This window comes from Prionailurus bengalensis, chromosome B4 (assembly GCF_016509475.1).
Source record: "Prionailurus bengalensis isolate Pbe53 chromosome B4, Fcat_Pben_1.1_paternal_pri, whole genome shotgun sequence".
NCBI lineage: Eukaryota > Metazoa > Chordata > Mammalia > Carnivora > Felidae > Prionailurus > Prionailurus bengalensis.
The window spans coordinates 10,305,343-10,322,659 of NC_057358.1; the positions used below are offsets into that span (position 1 = coordinate 10,305,343).

A 17,317-nucleotide genomic window follows, 5' to 3' on the forward strand; every position below is an offset into this window, starting at 1 on the left:
GTACGTGCAGGGACCCCCCCCCCCGCCGCCCTCCACCCTCCGCCCTCGGACTTGGCGTAATGGCTTTGCTCCAACCTTGTGTCCTCGTTATCATTTTCATGAGCCACAGCTGGGCACTCCTGTGACGATTTGAAGGTCAGCACATTCAGGAGTGACGATCGTCGGGCCCTATCAAGAGATCTGCAATTCCGAAGACCGGGGGTTGGGAAACCCAGTTCTGGGGCCCTTTGCGTATGTGGGGGGATGAGAGGAGGGAGGGCCACGTGCTGCTCCCTCGTTAGGATGTGGGATAAAGGGGGAGGCTTTAGATCGCAAGGCTGGCGTGCCCCAATGCCGACCCACAGCTTCCCAGGAGAGTTGGAGGTGTGGGATAGCAGCTGTCCCTGAGTCAGAGGGGAGCAGGCTCTGGGTTGCTGTTGACACCATTGCTCAGATCGGGCATGAGATTCAGTCCTGAACCTCAAGAGGCTCCAACTCCCTGGAAGCTTGATCAAGTCCCCAAGAAATGGATGCCCCTGAACTGCAGTAACTGTTTTCTTCTCTGGGAGTCTCCCTCCACCTTCCGTAAGTGGGATGGAACGCCAAATCCGCAGATGTAACCGAAATTAACCAATCCCCTCCCCCACCCCTGCCAGGAGGGAAGGAGCTCTTAAAATTTCCCCTTTTGTTGGAATTCATTTGTTTTTAAACAAACAGGGCTAGATAGGGACCGAGAAGTTGACCGGCACCTTGATGTGTCACTTGAGGCAGATGTTGTTCTGCAAGAAAATGAAAAATTCATGTGCAAAGAAGTCTTCAAGGAAATAGATTTGCAAGTCTTTCTTCATAGAAATGCAACCTTGATGAAATATGTTAAGTCACATTCACTGCCATGAACAGGATCCATTTCCAAAACGATTGATCTTGGCATTTCCCCGGGACAAGCGCTCTGCCAACAGGGAGCCCTGTCGTTAGGTTTGCTCCAAGGACAGCTGGCTTGAACACCAATAATAGACTCACTACTCCTGTTTCCCTCCTGCCTGGGGAAAACCGCCCTGTGGATGTCACAGGCTGGTGTTTATGACATTCGTGGACTCCTCCAACAGTGTAGACACATCATGACAGTACAGACCACTCAAGACTTTTTCAGACACAGCTGACCCTGGATGCTTAGGGAGATGCGGATTCAACTTCATTAGTGCATGTCTCTTAGGAGACTCCTTGCAAAAATTCTTGAAGATCACCCTCCCCTAGGGAACTAGCCTCAGCCTTAACTCTGAGATGGCCTTGCGACAGGTGAGGTGTTAGGAAACTGGAAGAGGGACTGCCAGGTCCCCCGGCCCTTCCTCTGGTCCGCTGCTGTCACCTGGGACCTCCAGGTACAGACACAGCACGGGCTCCCCGCCCCATCCAGCTCTGGGGGCGGTCCAGCCAGCTTCCCCAGAGTCTAGAGCTAAAAGCAGCAGTTCGGACACCCTGGAGTTCATCTCTAGTTTTCGTGGAGGCGGTCAGGGTGTGGTTGTTGCTGGCCACCCATCCGGCTCCCAGTTTTAACTCAAGCTTGAGTAGATCTGTGTTGTTTTCATCTTGAAATTCTCCAGTCTATGAGCACGTCCCTATCAGTCTTGTGCTTTAGGTATTCTGTATTTGGTGAATGATCGTCAGTGACTTCTCTTGCTTCCTGTGTCGGTGAGAAGGTCGTCACATCATTCTTCAGTAGCACATGGCCTCTTCCTTACTCTGTGCCTTGGAACGTGTCCTCCACTCTGAAATGTCCTTCCCTCAGGCCCTGGTTAGCGTTAGGATTCCTTCAGGATTGAATTCAAACACCGCTCCAGCTGAGACGCCTTCTCCGGCTTGCCCTCCCTTCGTCTGTGCTGGCCACCTCTCTGTCCTCACGCTGCGTGTCTCAGCACGGCACATGGCACCGGTGTGTCCCTCGCAACCGTCCTGTTACAAGCTCCACTGGGACCAGACTCTTGCATTGTGTGTTCCTAGCGTGTAACTAATAGGGCATCTGGAAAACGCAGGCATAGGTGAATGAATGCATGGTCCTGGTCATACCGGGTCAAATCTTTGAAAGCATTTCCTATTACAGGAAAGGAATCCCTTTATTACACCTCGGAACTTGACACAGGAATGCCTTCTCCTTTCCAGTAATTTCCCTGTTCGACTCAACAAACCTCCCCAAGTTCTTAAGAATCATGAGATTTTGAGGCAGTAAAACAACATTATGAGAACAACTCCTACAAACCTTTTTTTTTGTTTGTCTTCCTTGACATTTACGTCCCATATCTGATCAGAAATTTGTAACTCAAACGAACCTGTTCGTGATGATGAGCCATTCTTAACACAGGACTGATGGAACACCTCTCTCCCCGAAGGTCACAGTGCTTTGCACACATGATCTGAGCAGTCCGGAATACACACGAAGGAGGGCGACCACCTGTTCAGAATTTGCCGTGCTCTGACCATCCAACTACGTGAAGTTGACTTTTTGCCTCTCTGGGCCCTGGAAAGACCAGAACCGAGTTCAGGTCTGCAGTGGCAGTAGCTGTGTTCTGACCGCCACTGTTACATTCCAGAACCTTCTGGGTAGTGTCAGGTCAGAAACGGAGCTAATTCAGCAGCGGCAGGAAAGCGAGAGTCAAGTCTTAGAGTAATGCCTGTCATAAAGCTACATGAAGTGGCCTGGTGGCGGGGGGGGGGGGGGGGGGGTTGCACACAGACTTGACAGGTTATTACAGCGGCTTCGGTGGGCAGGGCCTGTAGTCCTTCATCGTAGGCTCGTAAGTCCAGGCCCCACGTTGGGCATTTTGTGGAGAAGCGGTGTGATCTGGGGGAATCGGCTCTGGATTAAGAAGAGACAGCTTAGGTTGTTTGATCGCAAAAATGGTGTCCTTAGTGAAGTCCTTATTCCCTTCAGACCGATAAATGGAGAGCATTGGACTGAATGCTCCCTGGGCCTCTTACCGCCTTAGAGTAGAAGGCTTTCTTGCAGAATGAAAGCTTCCAGAACTCCCGCACTTCAGAGGTCGGTCTCACCGCCTGCAGCGCTCCGCCTGGGCTCCTGTTCTCAGGTTGACCACCGTTTATTCTTCTTCATACGTGTCCGTACCAAACACCGTGATGGATCGTAAGCTTGCTGCGGGCAGAAGGCCATTCGTTCGCGTTTGTGTCCGTACGTGGTGTCGGCACACATACCCCTCTCCTTGCCTTGACCTGTGACTCTCCTCTGAGTCTTCTCTGCACTTTCACCTGTACGTCTTTGCTGTCTGGGGAAGACGGACTCCACCTCCCCACCTCTGGCCCTGACTCCACGGAGCTTTTTATATTCCCACCCACCCTGGCGGCTCATCTTGAGAAAGCCACGTACATTTGTCCTGTCTCCTGCCGCTGTCCCCCCTGTCACGCCCTCTCCACCCACAGTGTGGCATTCTGGCCCCACCGCCCCACAAAAACGGCTTTGGAGAAGTTTCCAGAATATCTTACTGTCGAATCCAGAAGGATCCTGGGGCGTTTTCATCGTCGCGGCTAGAAGTGCCTTGTTCTTCAAGCTCTCCCATGAGGCCCTGCCTCTCTGGCCGCCCTCTGCCCTGTCCCTCTTAGATTCCTCTTTCTTGCTATTCTCTGTGGTGCTCTCCCGGGCTCTTGGCTCTTTCCTCTTACATCCCCTCCTGGACAGTTCCATGCATGCCTGTGGCTCCCGCTGCGGGGAGCGCCCCCCAGAGCTGTCGCTGCAGCCTGAAAACCACTCCCGCAACTGCTCTCCAGCCTCAGTCACGTTGAGTGGGGCGTGTCCAGACCTGGGCTCATCATTCTCCCCCCAAATTGCTTTCTCGTGTTTCTTCTACTGGGGCCCTGATCCCACAGTGGTGGTCTCTCCCCCTCACCCCCACAAGCAGCCAGTTGCCTCTGAGGTTTAGGCCTTCGGCAGTTTCACACGGACGCTTGCAGTAGCCTCTTAGCTGTCTCCCTCCATATCCCTCTTGTATAATCCATCCACCACATTGTAGCCAGAAAGGACTTTTCTAGAATTCAGATTTGACCTTGTGGCCCTTGCTACTCGAATCTTCTGTGCCTGACTTGACTGTTAGACACAACTTCTGTTCCTTAGCGTGCAGGATCGTCTGAGACCCGGGCGCCCACTGCGTCCGCAGCTCCCCTGGTGTCCTTCCCCCGATGTGTGCTGGCCTTCTTGCCAGGGACAGCTGTGTTCCTTCTCACCACTGGGCCTGGCCCAGGACACTCTGTCGTTCGGATACCATTTCTCCCTGTCCTGCCAGCAAGTCCAGCTTGGCCTTTAGGACTCGAACCACTTGCCCCCTTTGCTAAGAAGCCTTCGCCTTGCTGCCCGGGCAGAAGGAGGTGCCTGCTCCGCCCGGGCCCTGCCGCACCCTGTCCTCGTGTCTGCCGTGGCACTTGACGTGCTCGAGGGGCTGTTTACAGGTCAGCCCCCCCCCCCCATACACAGTGAGCCCCCGAAGCGTCAGAGCTTCTTCACTTGGCCTTGTTCCCCAGCTCTTCGCCCAGAGCCTGGCACACATTGCGAGCTTCACATGCCGCTCAGGGACTCGGCCCGTCTTCCCCAGGCATCACCTGTAGGGGAGAGCCCACACTCCTAGCCCAGACCGGGGCTTTGCACCGTTCACTTCTGCCTGCTTTTTGAGGGACGTGTTCCAGGCTTTTCCAAAAAAGACTGGTCTACTTCCTGACCCCCGAACATCCCGCTCTCTTCCTGGTCTCTCCTTCACAAATTGAATATGTTAATGGAGTGGAGACCCGAGTAGACCCCACACGTCAGGGTCTATGTTCAGGGAGTAAGAGCGCCTTGCCTTTTAGAATAAACGGAGCAGCTCTGCATTATGTAGCCTCTTGTCCCCTGATAGCAGTCCCTCATCCCTCTTGTGAAGACCCTGGCAGGCGTCAGCTGCACGTGGGCCAGCCTGCCTGATGATAATTGCCCGTCATTTAAGGGCCAGAGCCAAGTACCATTCCCCTCTCCTTTAAATTAGATAAAACCCAGGGCTGTGGCTTGCAAGTGATGGAAGTCCACTGGGCGAGTTAAAGGTTCAGAGAGAACGGGACCCATTATAATGAGAGCATTTGCACGGCCAGTGATTCCATCGACACTGTGGCTCCGAGGTTCCTTGGGGTATGCTGAAATACGAAGCCAGAGGACCTTTGAAAGTGGTTGGAGGAATTTATTTTAATTGGAAATGGTGGTAGCGTTCTTTCTTGCGCTTGGAGTGAACTCTACGGACCGCGCACGGGGGTGAGACGGGCTTCGTGTAAAGAGCCACAGAGGAGCTCAGGACCTTGGCCCCACGATGTCTCTCTCGGGTTCCTTCCGCTCCTGCACGCCTACAGAGGGGACAGGATCGTGAGATCCGTGCCTCCCGCCCTCCCTCCCCAGTTCCCTTCTCTTCCTTCCTTTCCTGGGTCCGCATTCCTATTTCATACTCTGTATTTAATAAAAATTACATAATGGTGCCTAAGTCAACCTAGATGAGAGGCCTTCAAATGACAATGAGATCTAGGGAAAATCCATCAGAATGGCCCCAGGAAAAACGAAGACAGTCTTGTGTTTAGATTTGTAAGAGTTACAGAGTAACTATAGATCATTTTTCTCAGCAGGTCCCGTGCCCTCTTAACTAAGCCCTTCACGTGCGTTTCCTTATTTCATACTCAGCGTTCACAGATAAGGAAACTGGGGCTCAGAGAAGTTGAGACACTTGCCCAAGATCAGTGGTGATGATGATTGGCAGAGCGAGAATTACCTATATCTTATACAGGCGGAAACTCTTTACCAAATGGCAAACCAGGTGTAAACTCCAGTCTGACTGCAAAGCCCAACCTTTTAAATACTGTGCCGTGATGCCCAGTGACTCCAAAGAATCCTGTTCCTGAATGTAACTGCAGGGTTGCCTCCTAACGGCGCTGCTGTTCATGGAGAGAGATCCTGTTTTTGTTTCTGTGTCCTCATGACAGTATCCGTGCTCAAGTTGAACAGCGTGGGATTTCTGAGGCCGTTCATACACTTGTTCAATCTGCCTTTACTTTCTCACTTTTGTATTTTTAGATGCATCATCCCATTCAGATGAAACCTGCCGATAGTGAAAAGTCAAACGGTAGGTGGTGACCAACTGTCTCTTTTAATACTGTCTGTTTCTTTCAACTAAGAAGTCAGGTGGGGGAGGGAGGCGGCGGCCCCACTTGCTTGGGCTCTGGGAGGGGAGGGGAGAGCTGCTGCAGGGAACTTGCCCTGCGGGTGTCTTAGCTGGAGAACCGCAGGAGCCGCTCCCCTGCCTCAGTTCACCTCTGGTGTCAAGATCTGTGAAGACGTTACAAGAAGTGGTTTTCGGGGTCCCTCCGTGTGAGGCTTGCTTCGTGTGGTGGCTCTGTGGCCTTTGCATCTTGTTGATCTCCTGGCACAGAGCAACCCAGGACACGCGATGGGGAGGAGGGACCTCACAGTGTGTGGAGCAGATGAGTTGGAAAGGGCTCCCCCGCTGAGGATCGGCCGGCTGTCTCTTTTCTCCCTCTGGCGTGTTCCTCAATGGCACTCTTTTCTCTCAGTTGTACCGATGCATTTGCATCCGAATTCATTCAGAATTCAGTGGGCTGATTAAATAAACGGATGCTCGGTACTAAAATATGCATGTGATGAGGTCCGGGAAGTAATTGAGATTTAGCTCTCCGACACAGGGGAGGGCTGATAGCCACATTTCGCTCTCAAAAGTTTCTGCTTCCGTTTACACCCGCCTCTGTCCCGGTTTTGTTCTTTGACTTTCCTGAAGTGTATGTTGAAGGAACCCTCTACCTTCTCAGACCTGGGCGCGGCTCCGCCCCACAAGACTGACACAGTCATCACTGTTTGCCTCCAGGAGCAGGTCTGCACCTCATTAATTAGTAATCAGGGCAGAAGCCGTGCGCTTGGAGAGCTGCATATCTGCAAATGTAAATGATGATTGGGGTCTAAGGCTCTCCTCCAGGTACTTGGGGTTTTTTTTGATTTTTTTTTTTTTTTGGCTTTTTTTTTTGGCTGATTGTAGTGCATCCCATTTTCTGGCTTCTTCACAGATGAGGTAGGAAGTTTTGAAGAAAAGGCCAGGTGGGAGCGTGGCGTTAGTAGCACCCAGTTTGTCTGTAAGGGAGTAGGCTTCTGCGCCCTGCCCACTGCCTTCTCACCTGCCGCACCCCTGCCCCAGGGTCTCTTCCCATCCCCTACCCCTACTACCTTAACCACGAACAAGGCATCCAGCGTCAGAGGGTCTGAAGTCCCCCGGGACCTCAGGCAGGTCTCTTGGGTCCTTTATTCAGCAGTTACTCATTGGTGACCACTGTGCACCAGGGGCGTTGCCAGGGGCTGGGGCTGCTGCAGTGAATCTGAAGACGACGGCTACGGAGACACTGACCTGACCCTTGGAACTTCCCGACCTTCAGTCTGCTGATCCGGTGGTCACTTAAAGACCCAACTTTAATCTCCTCGTTCATGAAATGGGAATAAATGTAGCTGCCTCGTGTAGGTTGGCTTTTTTTTTTTTCTAGATTCATATAGGATCTTCACAACAGTGCTTTGCAAAGGATAGAGCACCACTTCTATAAAATGCAGATTATCGTTATGACCCAGATTTTTCCACGGCCTCAGAGAGCTCTGCACTGAGAGTGTCTACAGGAAGAAGGCCAGGTACCCATGCCGGTTCCTGAGCCTTTTTGCTCCAGAAGTACCCGCTTACAGTCTGGTCTGTTCTATTCCTCGTGGAGAGAGGACTCATGTATTTGGGATGAACGCTGCCCGTGAAGGTCATCTTGGAGCTTCTGGCCACCTAGAGATGCTCTCTTTCCTTTGGACTCCTAATTCCCTCAACCGTGTCAGGACAAGGGCCACGGAGGAACGTTTGTCTTATTTCTGAACCTTAAGTCGCGGTTGTTAAAACAAGATGAATTGGAGAATTGAACTGGAAATATTTGACCTGAAATACCCAAGTAGTGGGACCACGAAAAGGTTTCTTCTTGAGCATTTGCTGCTGTGTGGGCACAGACCTGACTTAGAGAATCCATCCCGTAGGCTGGCCACCTGGAGGTCTCCAGAGTGTTGGTCGCCCTTGTTTCCAGTGGCAGCTCCGGACACTGAGGGTGATCTTTGCTCTGGGTCTAGAACCACAGCAACAGAGTGGATGTGCCATTGGCGAGCCCAGCAGGGCACGATCTCAGGTGCCAAGCAGGATTAGACACCGTTTTACTAAGATGAGAGCATCCCTAAAAATGCCACTGTCCAAGAAGCAACTCAGGGTGGCAGTTAAAAGCTCTCTGGGGGAGTCCAGACTTGACCCCTGACCCTGCATACATTAGCTGTGTCCGTGGGCATGTCCCGTGACCTCAGTCGACCCCATATCTCCAGCTGTAAGAGGAGGCTACCGTGGTCTGCAGTCTGAACACTTCCTGTGTGGCCCCCCTTACAGGGTTGTTCAAGGAGTACATACGTTAACATCTACAAAGAACTTAGCATAATACCTGCCAAGGTATTCACTCTGTCGTCGGCGCACTTGTGGCCTCCCGAGGCAGCCGGTTTAGTGCGTTCTGAGCAGCCGAGGCCGGCACTTCCAGCCTTGGGTTTTCATACCAAAGCACAGATCTGTATACACAAGGGAAAATTGACTCCCACATACCTTCTCGTTGGGCCAGCTCCTCCTTTGCTTTGTAGATTGACCTTCATTTTCTGAGCTCTCAGGAAAAAAAAAAAGTCAAAAAATGTAAGTGGACTGAAGCAGCTCCTTTTAAATCATGTGTCTTTATGGAGGTGCAAAGTCTGTGCCTCACCTTGCATAGACTGAACCGGCTTCAGGGTTCTCCTTGGACCTGATTGAGGAGTCAGGAGAAATGTATCATTTTCGAAAACAAGTGATAAAAGCCACAAGCCCTTTCTGATTGCACATGGCGGTTTTGACAGGTAAGCATAGTTTCCAAAGCTCCTAGAGCACAAAGATTTCTTTGGCTCAGATGCTCTCAGTAGTTGTGAAAGAAGAATAACGAGGTCTAATTGCACCTTTATTGAGTTTGCTGACATTTATGGATTGCACAAAGGACTCATCACAGTTAGACAGTTACCGTCTTCATTATCAGTATGTTCGGCTTTCGGAAACTTTGTATTTGCTCAGCAAGAAAGGGCTGCTAATCACAGATTAATTAGTGATGGACAAATGAATTCCAGAAAGCAATCACTCTTTGAAGCCTTTGTCCATCTAGAGATTCTGACAAAGGGAACTGCCATGGTGAGCCCAGAAACGTTAGGCTGCTCATAGATCTGCCCTGCCCTTCGGTATTTTGCCGACCAAACGGGCTTTCCAAATCTCCAGGCTTCCTATAGCCTGCCCTCTTAATTGGCTCTGATTTAAGCTGCAGCCTCTAGCACATTTCTGCAAACTCACAGCATCATACTTCTGCCCTGGTGTTTCTAACTGTGCCACGTGTCAAAAAAAAAAAAAAAAAAATCCATTCCGGATCAGCAGTAAAATATTGGGGCCTTTAAGAAGAACACACGCATTGAATAAATACCCAGATTTCCACAGAATCCAAGTTGTCTTGTTTTTCCATTGCATCCGGTTGAGTCATGGCAGGGGAAGAGGCTTGAGGAGGTGTGGATTCCAGGTCACAGCTTACCCTGGCACAAACACAGTTACTTACAGTCTTTCATTCTGCCTACCTTGAGAGGGCTGCTTTTCCAGCTCTCTTTGCGATGCAGAAAAAGGTACCAGCTGCGCACAATTCAAAAGTAAGTGCAGTTGCGAGATCTGAAGTTTGTCTAGCAGTAAGTGCTAAGAAAAGCGTAGAGGTTGCTTTGGTTCTGTGCTGGGGGTCTCAGCGACCAACCAGCGTTCGCTCTTCTGTCATGCTCCTGGTTGAGAGGGGTTTGTTTTGTTTTGTTTCTTTCTTTTTTCACTCTGTGGACAGAGCATAAATTTATTCTGCTTTAACCTTAACTCCAACCTCCCAACTTGTCAGGGGTCCTTAAACCTCACATCCAGAAATGCCACGTCAGCCCTTTCTCTTTTCTCAAGGCCTCCGAAAACCCCTGGTGTCCCTGTGTCAAGTTCAGAGCTCACAGGGTCAAGATAACTAAATGTTGTCTGGGAGGTGCAGGCCTGCAAGCCTCCAGTGAAAATGGGATTCACAGGGTGTTCCCATCCGGTCACTTTCTGACTCACTGGAAGAGGAAGAAATAATTTTGAAATTCAAAGCAGAGAGACTCACGGATTTGGAGGCAGTAATTAAATGCCATATGTTAGCACTAACACATTGAAAAGTTGTTAATTAATTCAGGCCGCCCTGAATCCAGGTGTGACTTTGACAGATTATACACCGGGGTGTTAGCGCAGACTTACAATTAGGGATTTTTTTTTTTTTTAAATGAAAGTTTCTATTCCCCAAACTGAAAAATCCCCCCTTAAAAACTTAAAATATTAACCCTCTCTCCTACCACCGGAGGAGAACTTGCAACGGTTGCCGGTATGGAACACCTTTTCGGCTCTGTGGTTGTTAGTGATGGCACTTACCCCACACCTGCACAGAGTTCTCTACACAAAGTATCTGCCTTTACTCATTCATTGGGTTATCCTGAAGGAAAGTAGACTTTCCTCCTGGAAGGCAGAGACCTTTCCTTTTCATTCTTTTTTTTTTTTTTTTTTTTTTTTTTTAATTTCCGTAAGGCACTTACAATGCTATAAACACAGTAGGTATATTTCAGCAATCTGCATTCCCGGGGATAGAACACAGACACTGACTGCCTAGGAGTACTGACGAAAAGCCCCACCAAGAAATTCATCAGAAATTGATGAAAAAGTTAAGTGAAATGGCAAGATAATTATGTTTATGTAAAATGGTGACAGAGCTGTTTAGGGGTCCTCCGAGTGGGAATCCCAAGAATGAGTCTTACAAATAAATTTCCTCTGGGAAAACTTGAAGGAGGTTAAAGCTGGCACTGGGTAGTTATCCCCATTCGCCACTAAAGCACAGGGAGCCCTCTGCTAAAAACCACAGAGGACTTCCGCTAACACGGCTGTGAACATCCGGCTTCTCTGACGCGGCGCGTGCGCAGGAGGAACTCCGCTTTTTGGAAAGCCTGTGGATCGTGCAGGTTTCTACTTTATTTCCTCAGCGGCTGCTCGTTACTGGAGAAAGAGTTCGCCTCCCTCACCTTGCCCAGATTTGGCCCGTCGTGATGCCTGGGAAGCCGGGGCTTGTTTACTGGTGATTTCCAGCAGTTCGTACTCTTCGTCTTGGGTTAAAAATTATTTTTTAGCTTAGTCACGAGTTGCCCATTTAGTCTGCTCCGGCATCACCCGGAAGCTCAAAACCGGCAACATGCTTCAGCTGCGTACCACCGTGATAGGTTTACCAGTGAAACCAGGGACTCACTGGGGATTTGTCGTTGGCTTTTGTTGGAAAGAACTAAAGCTGGATTCTTCAGGATAAGAAGAAATTCGACAGGATTTGTTTTTTGAGTTTTGTTTTTTGTGTTTGTTTGTTTTTTTTAACTCTCAAGAAGCTATCTGCCATAGCTTCCTCAAGTAGGAGTCCCAGGGATGGGGGCGGGGGGAGGTTAAGGCTGCGACTGGAAGAGTTTCCCACTGCCTGCTCTGCCAGGCTTCAGTCCGGTCCTGCCCATCGCGGGGATGCCTCGTTCCCTTGGGGCCACCGGGTACTCCTGGTCACCCTGGTGTTGGTGAGCACGGATGCTTAACTCACTTGCACCGCTTCCCAGTACCGCACTGGTGGCTCACCTGCTCCGACGGGAGAGAGAAGAGCTTCTGAGGCGTGAAATCGTTCCTCTGCAGGAGGGAAGTCAGTGACGCCATTGCCCACGTCCACCTTGCTGAGGCTCAACGCAGGCAGCGGCCGTGGACTGAGTTTTCCTTCCCTCATACCTTGAGCCACCCTGCAGACGCCGCCAGAATTGCTGCCCCCATCCCTCCGCCAGGCTCTCCCCAAGCTTTTTAAAGTCCACCTTAAATGCCACGTTCTCCGCCCGTCAAACCTTTCTCGAGCGCTTGGCGCACGCTCCGCAGCTCACAGTCCTGTGGCATCGTGGTCTCCGCTGGCGTGCCTCGGAGCCCTTGTTTTCCTGCCGGGTCTCAGGAGCTGCCAAGTGCAGAGGGTGGCTGGCAGGTGGGATCCTGGGCTCTGGCGTTCTCCTGCCCCAAACATGCAGCTGGGCCGCCTTCTCTCTGTTACCGAGGAGAGACAGCGAGGAAAGAGAAGGCTTTAAACCTCATTCTGTGGGTGACAACACTGAGGTCCACAGAAGTCCGCTCGCTCACTCCCCAAGGTCACGCATCGGCGTGACGGCAGCGCTGGGACCAGGCAAGTCTCCCGCCCCCGCCCCACGCTCCTCTGGAGGCCACCTCACCCTCCTCTGCTCTCGTAGGGAAGGGCTGGGAGTAGGGCATCAGGTGCAGCCCCGGGCAAGTTCCTTCACTGCCCCGCTTCAGAGCCAACTAGAACCACGTCTTTCGTGTCTTCCTTCCGGTCTGGACTCTGTGGGGAGAGCATTTAAGCTGCCTCACTGAGGCCCCTCGGAGCTGCTCCATCCAATATTGTGTCACATGTGGCTTTTTTTTTTTTAATTTTTTTTTCAACGTTTATTTATTTTTGGGACAGAGAGAGACAGAGCATGAACGGGGGAGGGGCAGAGAGAGAGACAGACACAGAATCGGAAACAGGCTCCAGGCTCCAAGCCATCAGCCCAGAGCCCGACGCGGGGCTCGAACTCCCGGACCGCGAGATCGTGACCTGGCTGAAGTCGGACGCTTAACTGACTGCGCCACCCAGGCGCCCCACATGTGGCTTTTTAAAATTAGATTAAAATTAAGTCACAGTAACAGTTCAGTTCCTCAGTCACACTAGCCAGGTTCCAGGTGCTCACATGGCTTTAGCCACTGCAGCGGACATCCGAGACGGAGCGGTTCCCTTCCTGGCGGGTCCTCCCAGGCTGTCTGCTCCAGAGCAAACCTCCCTGTGTCATGATGCCCCAGCATCACCAGCGGCTCTCTCCCAGCTCCCCGGGCGCCCCGGGCCGGCTTGACTCAGGCACCAAAAGCACCTGGCCCTGGAAATTCTATAACACAGTCTTGTCGGTTAAGTGGAAATGAGACACTGAGTCTCCAGGGAAAGAATAACCGAGAGATAAAAGCCAGTTAGATGGCAGTGATGAGGTTATGGTACAGCTACGACAGCAAAGGTTCCTACACAGGGATGGAGGGCAAGGCCCCTCCCGAAGCCAGGACTGCCTCTCAGGTGCTGGTGCAGCTGGTTGTCCTTTCTTTAAATTTCAAGAAATGGGTTAAAATGCAACATGGGAAATAAAACTCCCCATGGGCATCTAGGGTGGGTTGTTTGTTTTGTTTTGTTTTGTTTTCATTGTAAAATGGAGGCAGGGGAATGTTTGGTTTTTTTGTTTTTTGTTTTTTGTCTTTTCTCTTTCCTAAAGAGGACTGCAAACACTGTCCTGAAATCAGTTATAATTGTGCCTTTGAGGCTAAACGTAGGCCAGTTATCCTGAGCACAAGCTTGTAGATTTTGAGGAAAATCTCCCAGGTCATCAGAGGTAAACCTTCCCTAGTCTGTACCTCCTGGCAGGTTCCACGATGGAATTGGTTTCTTGTTGTCATGATACCCAAAGTATTTTTGCTCATCAAGAGTCCTGCCTCTGGGTGTGTAGAACAGTATGATTCCCTCCTTGTTCTTTTTTGTTACGGGTTCCCGATGGGGTCATCCTGGTGCGATCCTCAGGTAGCCCCAGTCCCGTTCTTTCCTTGGAATTGCCTCTTCGCTTGCAAACCCTGTGTTGTCCTGGTTAGAGCTGCACAGCCAGTGCAACGGACAGACGGACAGACAGACAGCCATGGAAGGTCTTTACTGGCTCTCCAGAGAGATGACCATCTCTCTTATCTCTTCTTACTGTCTGGATCCGTGGAGCCAAAGCTATTTGAAGTTGGGGGAGAAGGTTTTCCCCACTGAATGCTTTATTAAAAGTTCTGTTTCCTATCCCACTCCCTCTGTTCCTTTCTTTCCCTGACCTTTTTCTTTCTCTGCCATTCTTCAAGTTAAAAGAGTATCTACCAAAAAAAAAAATGTTTTTAACCTGTATTCTAAAGTATCTCTATGGAATGGTAGTATTTTAGCAACTCCACGGAGCTTGAACACATTAGGGAAAACCGAGTTTCCAAACAGGGTTGGGAAGAGAGGACCTCGTAGTGTTCCGTGTCCTCTGAAGATGTCATGTTGGTAAGAATGTGCGCCAGAAAGAGGCAGTGTTCAGGAAGGGAGAGTAGAGGCAGGACGGGGTGGGGTGGAGAAGGAAGGCAGCCTGGAAGTCGAAAGAGCTGGCCTTCGGCCCACGCTGGGTCTCACATGGCTGGGACCCAGTTTGGTGTGGTAGTGAAGCCGTGATTACAAGAAACAGGATAAAATGGCCTTTGCTCATTCATTATTTTTATCTCCTAGCCGTGGAAGACCGAAAATTGTTCATAGGAATGGTTTCGAAGAAATGTAATGAGAATGATATCAGGGTGATGTTTTCTCCATTTGGCCAGATAGAAGAATGCCGGATTCTCCGGGGACCCGACGGGCTGAGTCGAGGTGAGTGTGCTGTCTGCAAAGTCTCTTCTCTCAAGTGCTAATTGGAACTCTGTGTCACCATCAAGGTAGATGTAGCCACCGCACACAGCAAGAGGTCACCCTGTAATGCGTCCCGCGTGATCAAGTTGTCCAACCTGAACTTTTCACCGTAGTCGAAGTGATCACCTTGTATTTCTCAGGTCGACAAGGTCTCGATGCCAACTTATTAGCTCAGGCTGTCCCGGCCAGCCCGGAGGCCGACAGGCTGTCCTGTCGTTCACATCGCTTTCCATCTCACACTGAAGTAGATGTTGGCGGGTGAGGGAGAGATGGGGAGGAGGAGAGAGAATATTTGTTGTTTTCATCCGAGTCTCCAGCTTTCTGCCCATGCCCGAGAGAAATGGGGAGGGGACAGGCCGCTTGATGGCGATAGAAACCGAGGAGAAACATCAGTGGTCCCCCGTAGCACAGAGCAGGTAGGGACTCAAAATAACTGGGCCTGTCCTGGGGTCTCAGGCTTTGATTTCAAAGAGCAGAACTCCTGGAGGCCTGAGCGCAGGAAGTCCATGAAGTGGCAGAGATGACGCGGTCCCGGAGATGGCAGGTTCCTCTTTGTCACCATGACGGAACCGGCCGCTGTGGCTTCGAGCATTGATGAAAACCAGTATTTTTGCCAGCAGCCATCCACGGCAGCTGGAGCTAACTGTTTTCTTTCCATGTTTGCCTCCCCTTGGACAGCGCCACACAGACCCTTCCCTCCACCGCTCGCAAGCGCTCCAGCATTCACCCTCATCTGACCGTGTTTCCCGAGACAGCCCAGGAGGCCTGAGTCAGAGTGTATCTGTAAAACATATCCTCCAGTTCTTCTAAGAGCTCCGTATGTTTGCAGTACAAAGAGCATTTCATTCTCTTAATGTGCTTATCTATCGATACAGTTTTCGTGGGGCTAATTAGAAACTTCTTTTCATTCCTGGTCTCAGGTTCTGGGACAGCACTGCCATCTGAGCCACATGCCGAAAGCAAAGGTTGGCCCTTGAGTCCCAAAGCACTAATTTCCACCCATCTCCCTCATTTTGGCTAGATTCAGCACCATGTGAGGAAGAACATTGGTTCTTTTGACTTAGAGACGTGACACTTCCCGGTGTCAGCTGTGGGAACCGCAGGCGCAGAGAACCGGAGTTTTCCGCCCACGTCCACCTCCAGAGCCCCACAGGGAGGTAGTCTAGGGGGACAGGAGGAGGAAGCCACGAGCCTGCGGTCCCTGTACTTTCCTCCGAAGGTGGCTTGGGAATGACGGCCGGAGCGTTCCCTGATCGCCCCGAAGGTTGTCACTCGCCGCACGGAAAACGCGTGCCGCTCTGAAAGCTGAACAGGACCCGCACAGATGCGGTGCCCGGGGCTGAGCCATAGCATAGCACCCACGCTGTCGCCGGCGGCACCCACAGCCGCGCCCCATGCCGGCGACCGCACAACCTCCGGTGCAAGGGGACGCGGGGGGACCTCGGTCCCGGGGCCCTCTGTGCCACGGCAGCACGTGGACTCTGTGAGAGCTTCCAGTAACGTCGGATCATCTGATTGTGCCGCAGTCGTGATAGATTCGTGCCCACTCAGGCGGGCCAGCCGGGGGGAGAGGCCCCGGGGACCGGCGGTGCGGCTAGACAGAATAAAGCAGGGAGGCAACGCGAGATCGCATTTTCGTGGTCCTTTCCCGCTGCCCTTGTAGCAGTCAGAGCCACCGTCCCCGCCTGTTCTTATTCACCGTCACACTTCCATGTTGGCAGCTTTTCCTGCACCAAGGCATGCAGCGCGGGGAAGGAACAGCAAGGCAGGCCCCTGAGGAAATCCTAGTGACATTTATAGTGGCTTAGAGGTCAGTGACCCCCGACGTCCAGTCCCAGGACTTCTGACATGAACTGTAACCAGAGTCAGTTCGTTTCCCTGTCTCCGCCCCTCAGTCTCCCCCTTTGCAGATGGCAGCAGTCACAACACGCACCCCGCTCACCTCCTCGGGCGTCGCTAGCTCCCCGGTGTGGCAGATGTCCTGTATAAGCGGACGATCCCCAGGGCCTAGCGACACCGTGACCGCTGCTCTCCCTCTGCCGGAGGGGGCGCGCTACACACTCTGTGTCCGGCCAGCGCAGACCATAATGAAGAGCGCTGTGCCTGCGGTGTGTAGAGCTCCTTCAGCGTCCGGGAGGGATTTCTGCAGATAAGATTTTAAAGCAGCCCCAGCTTTCGCAGGAAAGAGGAGGACGCAGTACTCGACAAGAGCACTTGGCTCATTTGATCTGCCGTGTGGTTGATGAGCCAGCACTGGAAACCCGGAGCAGCTGATTTCTAAGACAAGTTATGGGAGCAGCCTCATCCGTATTTTATGCGGATGCCGGCCCGGTGTGAAGAGTCAGATGCTCCTCCCTGCCCTTTTTCTTCTTCTTCTCCTTCTTCTTCTTAACAGAAAAGTAATTTCTGGTGAACTGATGAGGATTCCCTGTGGCAAAAAGGAAAATACTCATTTATAACCGTTTGTTTTGAAATACAAAGGCAGACAGTGGTAGGTTTTTCAATTAGCGAGACCCAGGGACTCCTGGGTACAGGGGACTGCTCCTGAATCAGTGTATTTGTTAAAAGAACAATTCTCTTTCGTGCTACTATTTTGCTTTCATTAAAGAATTGCAGTTTTCAATCAAATATTAATAAGTGTCTCCCGTTAGTGGCTCTG

General features: G+C 51.4%; 1 protein-coding gene across 15 annotated transcripts in view; it reads left to right on the forward strand.

The window, feature by feature from the left end:
- Positions 1-17,317, forward strand: part of CELF2 (CUGBP Elav-like family member 2) — an 832,664-nt gene that overhangs the window by 745,593 nt on the left and 69,754 nt on the right. For 14 of the 15 annotated variants that reach the window (XM_043563375.1, XM_043563374.1, XM_043563366.1 and 11 more), the window contains 2 exons: positions 6,062-6,110; positions 14,485-14,619. In XM_043563375.1, coding sequence (XP_043419310.1) covers positions 6,062-6,110; positions 14,485-14,619 — 184 coding nt within the window. Of the gene's footprint in view, positions 1-6,061; positions 6,111-14,484; positions 14,620-17,317 lie in introns of those variants that run through there. The other variant, XM_043563379.1, reaches the window with a different exon arrangement.